Here is a 16599-nt window from a genome sequence, read left to right on the forward strand (position 1 = left end):
GAATACTGGTGGAGGCTCCACTTCTTTTGCCTTTTGGTTCAAGGTCCGGTGACTATGGAGGATCCCTTCCGATTTGGTCTTATGGCCTGGCTCTTGAGAGGGCGCAATTGAGAGATAAGGGCTACTCTAACAAGGTCATCTCCACTCTCTTGCAGGCCCGCAAGCGATCTACTTCCGCAGCCTATGCTCGGATATGACGGAAGTTTGAGGAGTGGTGTGCCTCAAAAGAGGTCACACCCACGCGGGCTACGGTCTTGCTTGCCCTGGACTTTTTTGCAGGATGGCTTACAAAAAGGCCTGGCTTACATTTCCCTTCCGGTGCAAGTGGCGGCATTGGCATGCTACCGAGGGAAGGTCTCTGGCTTGTCCCTTGCTGCTCATCCGGACATTGTCCGATTTCTCAGAGGAGCGTTTCGGCTCTGTCCTCCCGTGCGGTTGCCTTGTCCGGCCTGTAACTTGGGGCTGATGTTGAAGGCTCTCCAGCGTTCGCCTTTTGAGCCGCTTAAGCAAGTGTCTGAGAAGGATGTAACTCTCAAGACAGTCTTTTTGGTGGCTATTACATCGGCTAGACACGTATCTGAGCTTCAGGCGCTTTCCTGTCGGGACCCTTTTCCGCAGTTCTCAGAGTCCGGGGTGACTGTACGTACAGAGCCTTCCTGTATGCCTAAGGTGGTTTCAGCATTTCACCTAAACCAGCCCATTTTTCTACCTTTCTTTTCTAGGGAGGACTTTCCGGATTCCTTTGGGCAATTACATCTTTTAGATGTCCGCAGGGCTCTATTGCAGTATCTACAGATGTCAAATGACTTCAGGACTTCTGATAATCTTTTTGTCTTGTTGACAGGTCCTCGACGCGGGTGCCCGGCGTCTAAGGCCACTATAGCCCGTTGGCTCAGGGAAGTCATTTTTTCTGCATATCTGCTTTCAGGGCTGGCTCCCCCTGAAGTGTTTAAAGCGCATTGCTCGAGAGCGATTTCCTCCTTGTGGGCTGAAACGGGTGTCCTTTCTCTTAAAGAGATCAGCTACTTGGGCTTCTCAGCTCTCGTTTGTATGGCATTACAGGCTGGATGTGGCAGCGAAGCAGGACGCGCATTTTGGAGCGCATGTACTGGCTCGCGGAGTTGCCTGTTCCCACCCTACGTAGGGAGTGCTTTTGTACATTCCATCAGTTAATGGATTCATCTACTGTTGACGACAAGGAAGGGAAAATTAGGTTCTTACCATGGTAATTTTCTTTCCTTTAGTCACAGCAGATGAATCCATGATTCCTCCCTGTCTGACTGTGTTTTTGTTCAGTTCTTTCATACAGATATTGTATCTCATCAGGAGGAGTTGATGAACAGTACTTAGTTTCTACATGCTGTTCTGATGCAGGAGGTTGAGTTCATCCCTCCTTTGTGTGGTTATTGCTCCGGTTCTGGGGCATTTGTTCGCTGTGAGGAATGTTTATGTGATGTTACCTTTCTTATTCACTCTGCTTTGGAAATTTCAAATACTGAAGGCAGATGGGGCAAGCAGTCAAGGGTCACTGTGGTTCTTCAGTGTTCTCTATCGCCACTTGCTGGTAGGCGGATACAACAGTTAATGGATTCATCTGCTGTGACTAAAGGAAAGAAAATTACCAATGTAAGAACCTAATTTTCCCTTGTTGCACAACGACCACATTTCCAATGTCTCAAAGTTCCATCAGTTTTCATGGTCCAAACATCCGATGGACATGACATAGATCCCTTAAATTGCTCATTCTACTATAGGACATCAAACAATTGACATCCTTAAAACATGGATCCACTTCCAATATCTTTCAGTACTTCTTCAAAATCCAACACACCTTTGATTGATAACCCTGAATACTTCAGAACACAAGATAGTTTCCTTGTCAGCAGTCTTTACCCGGTAGGATAATTGATTTCTAGAATTATACTAGAATTATCAAAAAATAATCATTCGAGGATGATGGGACTTGATCCAGTGAATCATCAGGTGTATCTATTTGGTGACATTGCCCCCTAGAATATTCTGCATAAAAGCATCTAAGAGCATTTGTCTCCAGTCATGCTCATTTTCTTACTATATGGATAATTTCATTCTAATCATCTTCATTGGAGAGAACAAAGGAATTCATATGTTACCTAGTTACTCTGTTGGCACATGAGTCATTTGTAAGTTGCTGAAAATGTAAAATTAAAACTAATAAAATGAACTATAATTTGTTTCTTTTGTCTGAGCTTTATTAATTTGTTTCTTGGGTTAGTGTTCCTAGTAGCTTACTTTCTCACTTAGTGTGACAGGCATGAACCTGATTGACAAGGCAGGATGTGTTGAATATAATTCAGTCATTGAAGTTTACTGTTTTTGTTCTTGTGTTATGTCAGGACTTCCGTTCGGAGTTTGTAGAGTTGAAATCGCATGATAAAATTAAGCTCTTTTTATGTAACCAGGCAGCTTTGCAAATATGAAAAAGTTGTATCAACTTTTTGAATTAAGTTTTACTTCTGGTGAGGTAGTGTGCTTGATTAGTATTACAAGCATGTGTATTTTCTAACATTTTTTTCTCTCTATTTCAGACACTCAGCATGCAGTCTGCTACTAATGGTCAGCTTGTATCTCAAAGTGATATTCAGTTGAAATGCAATTATTGTAAAAACACATTCTCTTCAAAACCAGAAATTCTGGAATGGGAGGTAAGAGAAGGACTTCATTGTGTAGGTAGTGTTCCTTTCTATGACCATTAAATGGGAGATATTATTTTAATAGAGCTTGATTGTTTTGAGTTGATGAAATGAACGTTTAAGATTTATAGTGTTGTATGACAGCGTTATACTGTAAAGTGCATCAAAAATTAACTGAATTAAGGTTTTCTGTTGAGTGGTGTTATCTAATGGTGATATCTTTCTGTTATGCCAACAAGGGATAGGATTCTCAGAGCTCAAAGAGAAAGCTTTCTGAGTATGTTGATGATTTCCTTGCAGTTGCTTCTACATAAAGCTCCCATAGTATTTTAATATCTGTTCTGCTGAAGCAACACATGAATGCATTCCGGAGCTTTATTTTCTTGATCTCACTCATCGTTTATTTTTCTTTCTTTCTCTTCTTTCTTTTTGTAGACTTTACAGTTTGGGGTTTCTCCAAGTAGGGGATTTTTTTTTTGTGTAAAAATTCTAATTTTGCCTTCACTCTCTAGCTAGCCTGTAAAGTAGCCAGGTGTTAAAGTGGACCCAAAAATTAAAAAACACTTCTCAACTGAATGTTGATTTTGATCGCCTACCACTTTAAAAAAGTTCCCCATCAGTTTAAATAACTCTCGTTGCCTATTGTGCTTCTTTAAAAAGCCAAGTTGTGCTGTTTGTGTCAAGGGTTTTGATTCAGTATTTTCAGAAGCAGATGAAGCATCTCCAGCTGAATTATCTTCATTTCAGCTGAAAGCTTGATCCAGCATTCTCCTCCTTTGTATTGCCAACACCATTGTAACCAGAGCTGCTGCGTACTTTGCTGCCTCAAACCAGTGGGTTCATTAAGCCCAGGGCCCTGTGTCAGACGGTAGCGTCTAGGTTATTTGAAAGTACTCAGCAAATCTTGATAGGGCAGTGCATTCTGTTGCTTACACTCAGAAGAAAAAAGGTGGTGGTCCTTAAATTCTCCGAGGACAAGCAGGCTGATATACTCACATGTGGGTGACGTCACGTCGGCCTGGAGGATTTTCTAGTAAAATCTAAAAAGTCTCTTCAAACCGCGTTCCGCTCCGTTGCGCGAGCGATCGCACGTCTTTCCGCTTGCCGCACGGACACTCTCCTCAGTTCTTCTTTTTCCGCGTCTGAGGAGACACAGAGTTCGGTAGCGCTTCGCGTTTTCTTCAGGCCTTCGGAGTAAAGTTCTCTTCCAGTTCGTTTTACCCTTTTGGGTATTGTTTAAAAACAGAAAAAAAAAACTTTACTTTTGTAGTGTCTCTTTTCTAAGTTTCCTTTCTTTTTTTTCGTGCGACCGTTCTTAGGTCGCTCGGTCGGGTATTGTTTTTCCCCTTTTTTTTTGTGTGTCTTTTTTTCTGACACAATCGCGTCCTTTGATTTTGCGGCGGCGATTTTTCCCGCGATGTCATCGAAGACGCCCAGCAGCTTCAAGCCTTGCGCCCGCTGCAACCGGACCATCTCTGGCACTGATCCGCACTCCTGGTGCCTTCAGTGCCTTGGGCCCGACCATCGTCCGGAAAGTTGTAAGTTGTGCCTGAAAATGAAAAAGCGCACTCAACTTTCTCGAGAGACCCAAAGAGAGAAACTTTTCGGATCCGGTATGTCTGCGTCGACATCAGTACCGTAAGGGCAGCATTGGCATCGGAACACAGCGAAGGGAAAGCTAGACGTCGGGAGCACCGCCTCCTTCCCTGACGCTTCGCTGCCGGAACCGCCACGGAGTCCACAGATCCAGCCTTCCCTCTGCTGTCCAGTCCGCTGATCCAGCTTTCTCCCTGCGTGTCCCAGTCCTTCGACTCCAGTGTGTTCCAGTCTGCAGATCCAGCGTGTTCCAGTCCATCGACTCCAGCGTGTTCCGACTATCAGCTCCACTGTGTTCCAGTCCGCCTGATCCAGCTTCTCACTGTTTGCTCCAGTCCACTGGCTCCAGCATGTTCCAGCTCATTCCAGTCCGCCTGATCCAGCTTTTCCGTGCTTGCTCCAGTCCACTTGCTCCAGCAGGATCCAGCTCATTCCAGTGCTCCTTGTTCCAGTCCGCCGTTCCAGCCTTCCCCCTGCCTGTTCCAGTCCATCGGCTCCAGCGTGTCCCAGTCCGCCTGACCCAGCTTCTCCCTGCTTGCTCCAGTCATTCCGCTCCAGCGTGTTCAAGCTTGTTCCAGTCCTCCTGATCCCAGTTTGTTCCAGTCCGCCTGATCCAACTTCTCCCTGCTTGCTCCAGTCAATCCGCTCCTCCTGGTCCCAGTTTGTTCCAGTTCGCCTGACTCAGCTCCCCCCGCTTGTTCCAGTCCATCGGCTCCAGCATGTCCAGCCCGCCTGTTCCAGTTCATCGGCTCCAGCGTGTTCCAGCTCGTTCCAGTTCTCCTGAGCCCAGCTCGTTCCAGCCCGCCTGATCCCTCCAGTCTATCGGCTCCAGTGTGTTCCAGTCCGCCCGATTCAGCCTCTTCCATCTTGCCCCAGTCCACCGGATCCAGCGTGTCCAGCTAGTTCCAGCCGCCGATCCAGCCTTCCCCCTGCTGTCCATCAACGCCAGTGTGTTCCAGCCTGCCTGACCCAGCCTCTCCTTGCTTACTCCGATCCTTCTGCTCCAGCGTGTTCCAGCTCGTTCCAGTCTTCCTGAGCCCAGCTTGTCCGTCTGCTCATCCTGACTCAGTTCATCTGTTCCTGCTCGTTCCAGCCTGCCCATCTGTTCCTGCCTATTCCAGCTTGTTCCTGCTTGCCTCAGCTTGCCAGCCTGCCCATCATCTGTTCCTGCCTATTCCGGCTTGTTCCTGCTTGCCTCAGCTTGTTCCGGCTTGCTCCAAACCATCTGCCTGTTAACAAATCAAGTAGCCTGCCTGCCTGCTTGCGAGCCTCGCAGCCATTGACTTACCTACCTACCTGCTAGCCTATCAGCCATTGACTTACCTAATCACCAACCCAAAACCTAGCGTCAAGCCCTATCTGTCTGCTTAACATCTCATTCATTACATAGGCACCCATTAACACCTGTTAACTGCTTAACACCTCATTCACCATACAGTCACCTGTTACACCTCACTCACCACCTATGGCCCCTGTCCATGTTCTCTTCCTTGCCCTGTCCCTTCCTAATCTTCTTTCCCCCCCACTCCCACTGTCTACCATTAGAACTACCTGCTGCCCTCCCACCCTGCCCGCCACCGCAATACCCTATTCACCTCCGTCCCTCACCATCCCTCTTGTCCCCATCCTCCTTTCTAGCTCTCAACCTTCGGCACTTCCTTCCTGCCATTAACCCATCCCCTTTCCTCCTCCGTCGCCCGACCTCCCCCACCCTCCTCCGCACTCTCTTGCTCCTCCTCCTGCTATCCGCGGGAGACATCAACCCTAATCCAGGTCCTCCTCACCTGTCCCCATCCTATCCCTGCGAATGATCCCGGGACGTCTCCAATCTCGTCTCTATTCCCCTCCTTCCCCCCTCCTCCCTCCCCTTCTCATGCGCTTTGTGGAATGCCCACTCAGTCTGCAACAAACTGCCTCTCACCCACGATCTCTTTATCTCTCGCTCCCTTCAACTGCTCGCCCTAACCGAAACCTGGATCTCCCCGGAAGACTCTGCCTCAGTTACAGCCCTCTGCCATGGGGGCTATCTCTTCTCCCACACGCCCCGCCCAGTTGGCCGCGGCGGAGGTGTTGGGCTATTACTCTCACCCTCCTGTAGTTTCCAACCCCTCCACCTTCCGCAGTCTCACTGCTTCTCATCCTTTGAAGCCCATTCCATCCGGCTATTCCACCCATTACCACTCAGAGTGGCAGTCATTTACCGCCCCCCTGATAAATCCTTACCGACTTCGATGCTTGGCTCTCTGTCTTTCTTGACCCCTCATCTCCGTCCCTCATTCTCGGAGACTTTAACATACATGCTGATGACCTATCCGACCCCCATGCTTCTAAGTTCCTCACCCTAACATCCTCCTTCAACCTCCAGCTGTGCTCCACCACCCCTACTCACCGTGACGGCCATTGTCTTGACCTCGTCCTCTCCTCCTCTGGCTCACCCTCCAATTTCCACGTCTCAGCTCTTCCTCTCTCCGACAATCACCTGATCACATTCACACTTCTTCACCCCCCCCCCCCTCACCCCGTTCAACTTTAACCACCACCTCCAGGATCCTCCAGGCTATTGACCCCTCCACCTTATCTACTATCTCTAATCTCCTCCCCTCCATCACGTCCTCCGCAACTGTCGACAAAGCGGTCTCCGCTTACAATACCGCTCTCTCCTCTGCATTGGATACCCTCGCACCTTCAATCTCCCGTCCCACAAAATGCACCAATCCCCAGCCCTGGCTGACTCCTTGCATCCGTCACCTTCGCTCCTGCACCCGATCCGCTGAGCGCCTCTGGAGGAAATCTCGTACCCTTCCAGACTTCCTCCACTACAAATTCATACTATCCTCCCTCCACTCCTCCCTATTCCGTGCAAAACAGGACTATTACACCCAATTGACCAATTCTCTCAGCTCCAACCCTCGTCGTCTCTTCACCACCCTTAACTCCCTCCTAAAAGTGCCCCCCGCTCCTACTCCCCCCACTCTTTCCTCCTCGAAATGCACCACCTGTTCCTCTGATCCCATCCCCACCAACCTACTCAACACCATCTCCCATACCGTCACCCCCGCCATCTGTCGCATCCTCAACCTCTCTCTCTCCACTGCAACTGTCCCCGACACCTTCAAGCACGCCGTTGTCACACCTCTCCTCAAAAAACCTTCACTTGACCCTACCTCCCCCTCCAACTACCGCCCCATTTCTCTTTTACCCTTCCTTTCCAAAATACTTGAGCGCGCCGTTCATAGCCGCTGCCTTGGTTTTCTCTCCTCTCACGCCATCCTCGATCCACTTCAATCCGGTTTTCGCCCTCTGCACTCGACTGAAACGGCACTCTCTAAAGTTTGCAATGACCTGCTCCTGGCCAAATCCAGAGGTCACTACTCCATCCTCATCCTCCTCGATCTTTCCGCCGCGTTTGATACTGTCAGTCATGACTTACTTCTTGCCACGCTGTCCTCTTTTGGGTTCCAAGGCCCTGTCCTCTCATGGTTCTCTTATCTCTCCCACCGCACCTTCAGGGTACACTCCCATGGATCTTCCTCCACTCCCATCCCACTATCTGTTGGAGTTCCCCAGGGTTCTGTCCTTGGACCCCTTCTCTTCTCAATCTACACCTCTTCACTGGGCTCGCTGATCTCGTCTCATGGTTTTCAATATCATCTTTATGCTGATGACACCCAGCTATACCTCTCCACACCTGACATCACTGCGGAGACTCAGGCCAAGGTATTGGCCTGTTTATCCGACATTGCGGCATGGATGTCCAACCGCCACCTGAAGCTGAACATGTCCAAGACCGAGCTCCTTGTCTTTCCTCCTAAACCCACTTCTCCTCTTCCTCCACTCTCTTTCTCTGTTGATAACACCCTCATCCTCCCCGTCCCATCTGCCCGCAACCTCGGAGTCACCTTCGACTCCTCCCTCTCCTTCTCTGCGCATATCCAACAGACTGCCAAGACCTGTCGCTTCTTCCTCCTCAATATCAGCAAAATTCGCCCTTTCCTCTCTGAGCATACCACCAGAACTCTCATCCACGCTCTCATTACCTCTCGCCTCGATTACTGCAACTTACTCCTCACCGGCCTCCCACTCTGCCATCTATCCCCCCTTCAATCCATTCAGAACGCTGCTGCACGTCTTATATTCCGCCAAAACCGTTATACTCACACCACCCCTCTCCTCAAATCACTTCATTGGCTTCCGATCAGATATCGCATACAATTCAAGCTCCTCCTCCTTACCTACAAATGCACTCAGGCCGCGGCTCCTCACTACCTCTCCACCCTCATCTCCCCCTATGTTCCCGCCCGCAACTTCCGCTCACAGGACAAAGCCCTTCTCTCAGTACCCTTCTCCACTACTGCCAACTCCAGGCTCCGCTTATTCTGCCTTGCCTCACCCTATGCCTGGAATAATCTTCCTTTACCCATACGCCAGGCCCCCTCCCTACCCATCTTCAAATCTCTGCTTAAAACTCACCTCTTCAATGCTGCCTTCGGTGCCTAACCGCTCGAGAAATATAAAATACCCCAATCTATCCACCCTATCAGATTAACTGTTCACTCGTCCTCTAGATTGTTCACTTGTCCTTAGTTTGTTCTCTTGTCGTTTAGATTGTAAGCTCTTTGAGCAGGGACTGTCCTATGTTTGAATTGTACAGCGCTGCGTAACCCTAGTAGCGCTTTAGAAATGATTGTTGTTGGGTACCGGCTGCCAAGAGACCGATGCATGCTGGGAGCAGTGATGCATCGAGTGGGTCTCCACCTGCCTCGGCACCTCCTGCTTTGCAGGCCCCCCGGTACCGACCTCTATCGGACCAGCCCAGAGGAAGCGTGTGGATTCCACGCCTTCCTCACCGGTACCGAGGAATCTCGATGACGGACGTCGGGTGAAGGCTAAGAAGCACCGTCATCGTTCTCCTTCTCAACACGGTACCGCGAGCTCTGGGTCATCAAGGCATTCGGTACCCGAGAAGCGTCGGTGCCGAGAGGATCGCTCTTCCTCTGTTATGGAGGTATCGACGTGCAGGTCGCCTGGTAGCCCAGTACCGGCTCCCCAGCCTCTGCAGATTATGCCTCCGACGACCACACCGGCTCCGCAGCCTTCCCCGACAGCTTCTGTAGATGAGCATATCAAGGCTATTTTTCCAGATTTCATGGAAGCAGTGCAGCAACATTTGCGTCCGGCACCAGAGGTACCATGACTTTTGCCAGTGGTGAGGTCTCCTTTTCCGGTACCGCTTCCGGTATCAGGGTCGGTTGCCTCCCGGGTCGACTCTCCATTGCCTTCGGTGGAGTAAGCTTCACCGGAGTCTCCTGGGGAGTCGACTTCTCAACACCGTCATCGAGGTCACCGCACTTGTATGTCGAGACGGGCTCGGATCCGGGCTGCTCTTTCTGAGTTGTTAGCCCCATCTGATGATGGCTCATCTGATGAAGATGGGGGTCATGGAGTTTTCTCTGCCGAGGATTCTCTAGGTCTTCCGTCTGATTCGACCCCCCCTCACCTCAGAGACAGCTCTCCCCTCCGGAGAGTTTGTCTTTTTCACCTTTTGTGCGGAAAATGTCTGAGGCCATTCCCTTCCCTGTGGAGACTGTGGATGAGCCCAGGGCTAAGATGCTCGAGGTCCTGGATTATCCATCTCCACCTTAAGTCTTCTACCACAGCTCCTTTTCATGATACACTCAGGGAAGTGCTGATGAGGAACTGGGAGAAGCCTCTTTCTTGTCCAACTGTTCCCAAAAAGGCTGAATCCCAGTATCAGATCCACGGGGAGCCCGGTTTCGTCCGGCCTCAGTTGCCTCATGACTCTGCAGTGGTGGATTCCGCTCTCAGAAGAGCTAAGAGTTCTAGGAACTTTGCCTCGGCGCCCCCGGGGTGAGAACATAGAACCTTGGATTCTTTTGGGAGGAAGGCGTATCAGACAAGAAAGAGGCTTCTCCCAGTTCCTCATCAGCACTTCCCTGATGCTTGGAATGCCCTCCCCCGGGAGGTGGTGGAAATGAAAACGGTACGGTAATGGAATTCAAACATGCGTGGGATAAGCATAAAGGAATCCTGTGCCGAAGGAATGGATCCTCAGGAGCTTAGTCAAGATCGGGAGGTGGGGCTGGTGGTTGGGAGGCGGGGATAGTGCTGGGCAGACTTGTACGGTCTGTGCCAGAGCCGGTGGTTGGGAGGTTAGGATAGTGCTGGGCAGACTTGTACGGTCTGTGCCAGAGCCGGTGGTTGGGAGGTTAGGATAGTGCTGGGCAGACTTATACGGTCTGTGCCAGAGCCGGTGGTTGGGAGGAGGGGCTGGTGTTTGGGAGGCGGGGATAGTGCTGGGCAGACATATACTGTCTGTGCCCTGAAGAGCACAGGTACAAATCAAAGTAGGGTATACACAAAAAGCAGCAAATATGAGTTATCTTGTTGGGCAGACTGGATGGACCATGCAGGTCTTTTTCTGCCGTCATCTACTATGTTACTATGTTAGGCTGGCATGCTCGCTTCCAAAATCCAGTCCTACCAGCTCTTTACGAGCATTCATTTGCGGAACTCAGTGCGGCAGCTTGAGAGTTTGGTTGATGCACTCCCACCAGAGCAGGCCGAGCCTTTTCGCCAAGTGATCAGGCAGCAGAAGGCATGTCGCAAGTTCCTGTCCAGGGGTATTTACGACACTTGCGATGTGACATCTAGATTTTCTGCTATGGGTATAGTGATGCGCAGACTCTCATGGCTGCATGCCTCTAACGTGGATGAACGAACTTCCTCTTCTAGGAAGTTTTTTAAAGGGAAGAGAAGTGCGCCTTATGCCTCTAGGGGTCGTAAGTAAACTCCTACTTCTCGACAGCCAGTTCAGGCTCTGCCACAGCACGCTCGTTTTCGTCAACAGCGTGTGCCCAAGCAGGCCCCTGCAGCTCTCCAGCAAAAACCAGAGACAGGTTTTTGACTGGCTCCAGTTGAGCATAGCCACCATACATGTGTCCGTGCCGGACAACTTGCCTGTCGGGGGGGGGGGAAGGTTAAAATTTTTTCACCAAGGTGACCTCTGATAACCTCTGTCCGGTGGGTTCTTCAAATAGTCCGGTTAGGATACACCCTCAATCTGGAAACCAAGCATCCAAATTTCCCACCGGGAGCTCAGTCCTTCAGCTCCCAACACAAGCAGGTACTTGCAGAGGAACTCTCCGCCCTTCTCAGCGCCAATGCGGTCGAGCCCATTCCACCAGGGCAAGAAGGGCTGGGATTCTATTCCAGGTACTTCCTTGTGGAAAAGAAAACAGGGGGGATGCGTCCCATCCTAGACTTAAGGGCCTGAATAAATATCTGGTTCGAGAAAAGTTCAGGATGCTTTCCCTGGGCACCCTTCTCCCCATGATTCAGGAAAACGATAACATAGGCAGCCGAGAGACCTCGGTTTGCAATTTTAAGCAGTAACATCATTAATCATCACAAGACACAATGTATTTAATCTGGTATAACTCAGCCGCAGCTTTATTTATATACAAACATCTTACATATGGGTATACCCAAGCCTCCTCCAGCCTCTGGCTCAATGTCCATCAGCAGTCCGCCGTCCTAGCAGGACTAACCAATCATAAACCTGCGCTCCCCGCCGTCTAGCAAGGGAGCTCCACCGTACTCGCAGCTGCCTAGCTTAAAACCATCAGGCTTGGGTACCCTACCAAAACTGCGACAGTATAGAACAATGCAAGTAAACAATAGCATAAATTGGGCAGGGAGGGCTGGGTGCACCTGGAGCCCGGACAGGAAAGAGGGCGTCCGGGCTCCTCCCCGGGGCTTTTATACGCCGTTTTTCTCTCCTCCCTTCTCCCCCGTTTTTCTCTCCTCCCTTCTCCCAGCGGGGTGCCCCTTTCGCGTCGGGCACGCGAGCACCTAGTACCTGTCCTGGGCACCCCGCTGGCCTGAGCGCGCATGCCCCCTCGGTGCACGGCGCCATGTTATCTTCGGCTCCGTGCACCCAAGGGGGCACTGCGCCTCTCTGTAACATAGGCAGCCGAGAGATCTCGGTTTGCAATTTTAAGCAGTAACATCATTAATCATCACAAGACACAATGTATTTAATCTGGTATAACTCGGCCGCAGCTTTATTTATATACAAACATCTTACATATGGGTATACCCAAGCCTCCTCCAGCCTCTGGCTCAATGTCCATCCGCAGTCCGCCGTCCTAGCAGGACTGACCAATCGTAAACCTGCGCTCCCTGCCGTCTAGCAAGGGAGCTCCACCGTACTCGCAGCTGCCCCAGTTGCCTAGCTTAAACCATCAGGCTTGGGTACCCCGCCACCAGGCCGGGGTAGCATAGCTTGCCCCGGACCTCCCACTCTAACAGCTGCGGCCTGTTGTGCAGGAAATATCTCCTCTAACACATTTTGTAGGTCATTGTTAAATATGTCATTTCCTATGGCGGATAGGTGCGTACCATCCTTCCAAAATAATCCCTCGCATAGTTCATCGGCCCATGTGTGTGTGATCTGCTACCCGCCCCTAACCATTACCCCCGCAGCAATCTGCCTGTTAACTTTCTTTCTGGGTCTGCCCCAGATCTTCCAGTGTCTGTGCCGCCATCTTGGGATTATGTCGGACCAGACAATGTGAGTATTGGGAAAAAGTTGTGAAATTATTGACAGGTTTCGGTCGGCAATACGGACTAGGTCTATTCAGGGAGTGTTCCGATGTTGTTTCCCCCCAAGTGAATTATTACAGCTGCGGGGGGGGGGGGGGGGGGAGGGGCAAGGATGTCGGCTTTTTGTCGGAGTAATGGCTCCAGCTGGGGCCATTTCATGCCTGGCACGCATGACCAATGAATCCTTACTCCTCTTGTGGCAAAACCTAAATGTGCGCCACCTGGTCTTGTCTCAGCTCTGCGTGCTGCCCATTTAATGAATGAGTGCCCGACGATCCACACAGTTGGAGACCCTGCAATATATAATAATGTGTATATTACTTAGGACCCAGAGGGACCTGGCTTACCCAGTGACTTATCCCTTATGTATCCCTTGTAAGCGTCAGACTTCCATCTGCCTAATTTTTGAATGGATGTCGGCGGGAAGCCTAGAGCTGCCGCGCATGTGGCGGCCCCTATCCTAAAGGAATGCGTTCCAAAGCTCTTTGGGTCGCGTCCTATCTTCAGCAAGCACCTGCGCAATACTGCGGAGAACTGGAATAGTGTCAATGGGGATCTATCCTGGTGTACTAGAAATGCTTCGCGGCTTGCGGGCCTCATCGCTAGGTACTTTTTGACATTTTCTACAGGACACGTCTGTAATGCATCCACCTGGGTTAAGGTGACTGACTGCCCCCTGCCCAGTTGGTCTGTCTTAGATCTGCAGATTACAATCTGTAGTGTATTTTCTGACAACTTGACACCATCTAGCTGGAGGCCCGCAGCAACGGCGTTTTTCTTGGACGTAGCTACCAATTCACATACCCTCAATGCCCCAAAGAAGGCAATTGTGAATGCTGCTCGGAAGAGCCGAGGTTCGAATTCTGATGTGCACACTGACTGCAGTGCACGCCAGATTTCGAACAACACATCATGCGTGATTGGTAGTCTCCTGTCTGGTCTAGCACCGTGTTCGCGCCGCCAACCCTCCAGTAATTTTTTTTGTTAGAAACCTGTTTCTTGGGTTGCCCCAACCTGCTATCTTTGTGAAGAATGAGAATGCGGTCAGGTGTCTGGATACAGAACTGTGGGACCCTCCCGCCTTTTTTGTGCGTATTCTGTATTCCGCGATCGTGGTCCGTCTTGCCATCCCCGTGTGTGCAGGAAGGCGCTGACCCTCCTGTAGCCCGCTGTGTAAGTTGCCCATGTTCGTGGTGCCAATGATTGTTTCAGCAATTGCCAAGCCTCGGGGCTCCGAACTTCCAGAGGTAGCTGGGCACCGGCTCTCCCTCTGCCGCAGCTTGTGGTGCCAGTTTCCGGAAGTCTTCCCACTTTGAACGAGAAAGAGCGTCAGCAATTGGGTTACTTGCGCCAGGCACATGTCTCACGCATGACTAGTTCGCGCACCAGGTCCACCACTCGCGGACAGCGCGCGTTTTGTCTATTCAGTATGTCTACTACTGCCCTGTTATCCGACCAAAAAACTACCCTCTTTTTGCGTAGTCTGCCTCTCCAAATAGCTACCGCAACTACTATCGGGAATAGCTCCAAGAACGTGATATTTCTAATAATGGGCTGTTCTTTCCAATTCGTTGGCCACACGCCCGCGCACCATTCCCTCTGGAAGTATATCCCAAAGCCGATGCTGCCTGCCGCATCTGTATACAGCTGTAAGTCGCTATTGGATATAGGGGCGTCTAGCCAAACTACTCTGCCATTGAAATCTCTCAGGAACGTGTACCACACTCTAAGGTCTTCTTTCATGGCCTTCGTCATCCTGATATGGTGTGATGGTTTACGCACTGTTGACATTGAGCTGGATAGCCTGCGCAGGAACGTCCGACCCATAATGATAACTCTGCAAGCAAAATTGAGGCTGCCAACTAATGATTGCATTTCACGCAGGGTGACCTTTTCCTTACTCAAGGCTCCTGCTACGAGTGTTTTTAGCTTTTCAATCTTATCTGACGGGATTCGAGAAACCATGCTGCTGGAATCCAGCTCAATGCCCAGGAACTGTAGACGGGTAGTTAGATCACATGTTTTTTCTTTCGCTAAGGGGATACCGAATGATTTTGATATCTCACGCAAATGAGTAAGTGTGCATTGGCAAGCTAGGCTGGCTGCCGGTCCGACGAACAGGAAGTCATCTAGGTAATGTATGATGTTCTTTCTCCCCGAGGCTCTCTCGACTACCCAATGCAAGAACGTGCTGAAAGTTTCGAATATGGCGCAGGACACCGAACAACCCATGGGCATGCACTTATCGTAATAGTATTGCCCTTTGAATTTAAAACCTAGTATGGGGAAATTGTCTGGGTGTATTGGTAGTAGCCGGAATGCCGACTCAATGTCTGCTTTGGCCATGAGTGCTCCCTGTCCTGATTGCTTCAGTAGTTGTACAGCCTTGTCAAAAGTGGCATATTGCACTGAGCTAGCCTCAGGGGGGAAGGAAATCGTTCACTGATCCGCCCACTGGATACGATAAGTTGTGTATAAGCCTATATTTTCCTGGCTCTTTCTTGGGAATTATTGCCAGCGGGGAGACTATGAATTTTTCGAAAGGCTGATGATGGAAAGGACCCGCCACTCTCCCTAAGCTTAGTTCCTTAGTAATATGCGCCCTGGCTTCCTGCCGCAAACGTATTACTGAGGGGGAGTTCCTAGCAATTCTCCCTTGCTGTGTGCCGTAGTATGGAATTCTAAATCCGTGTGCAAAACCCTCTTCAATTGAAAATGCTTCCTTCCTGCGGGGTATAGTGCTAACCAAGGCCGCATAGCGGCTAGGTTAACCGGGGAAGGAGCTTTTACCCTGTTCTGTGTGTCATATCTGGGCAGAGGTTCGGTCAGGGGCTTTCTTGACACATTTGCTGGCCGGATGCGGTGCTCCGCAAGAGGCACAAATATGCTTGAATTTGCAGCTCGGTAAGGTACATGTGGCTCTGTTGAATCTCCAGCAAACTCCATCTTGTGGGCTAGCTGCTCTCCCTGCCCCATGTAGCCCCCCGGGCCGAAAGGATCTACCTTGTGTGCCAGCTACCACCCCCCTGTTAGTCATTGTGTACATCCAAATGTCTGCATCTTTCCAACCCCACCCTAATGCAGGGTTCCCATCCATTCTGTCCCTATATTCTTCGTCATATTTTAACCATCTGTATCCCTCGTAGTCCCTATAGGCCAACAGTATGTTGTGGGCATATGCCAGCATCGGGCTAAATTGGTTTGGGTCGGCATGTCCCGCGGCATCTATTACCCTGAGGAATGCCAATAACCAGTTAAATAACGATCTTGGTGTACTGCTTGCTCGTGTAACTGTCTTTTCTTTTGCATCTTTGCTCCTTATCTTACTCTTCTTCCTCCCCTCTAGCACCTGAAACATGTCAAAGTATTTTCTGTTCTTTATCTTTTTCTGTATGGACTTGGGCACCAGCCGCCATATGTGCGGTAATGCTGCTAGGGGGGGGTGGGCGTTTGTCCCTGGCACCCGCTGTCGCTAACTCCGCGCTCTGTGGTTCGTCGTCCCCATCCGATGAAGAGGAAGATGAGGACGACGAACTCGAACTGCTCTCCGAGCCGGAGTCTCCTCGTCTAGCCTTTTTCTTTCCTTTCCCTTTCTTTTTCTTCTTAGCTTTTTTGTCATTTGTAGTCTTGACCTCACTGGCATGCGCACCTTGACCTGTGTTTGTGCCCTCTCTTTCAGTGTGTGCGCCCTGCTCCCCTACCTTCG

The 16599-nt window shown here is 50.4% G+C and overlaps 1 protein-coding gene across 1 annotated transcript in view; it reads left to right on the forward strand.

Annotated features, from left to right (window-relative positions):
* The window catches only part of ZMYM2 (zinc finger MYM-type containing 2), a 552630-nt gene that overhangs the window by 265494 nt on the left and 270537 nt on the right, over positions 1-16599 (forward strand). Inside the window, exons 10-11 of the mRNA XM_030202393.1 lie at positions 2568-2684; positions 3108-3132. Coding sequence (XP_030058253.1) covers positions 2568-2684; positions 3108-3132 — 142 coding nt within the window. The remainder of the gene's footprint in view (positions 1-2567; positions 2685-3107; positions 3133-16599) is intronic.

This window comes from Microcaecilia unicolor, chromosome 4 (genome assembly GCF_901765095.1).
Source record: "Microcaecilia unicolor chromosome 4, aMicUni1.1, whole genome shotgun sequence".
In the NCBI taxonomy this organism is placed as follows: Eukaryota; Metazoa; Chordata; class Amphibia; order Gymnophiona; family Siphonopidae; genus Microcaecilia; species Microcaecilia unicolor.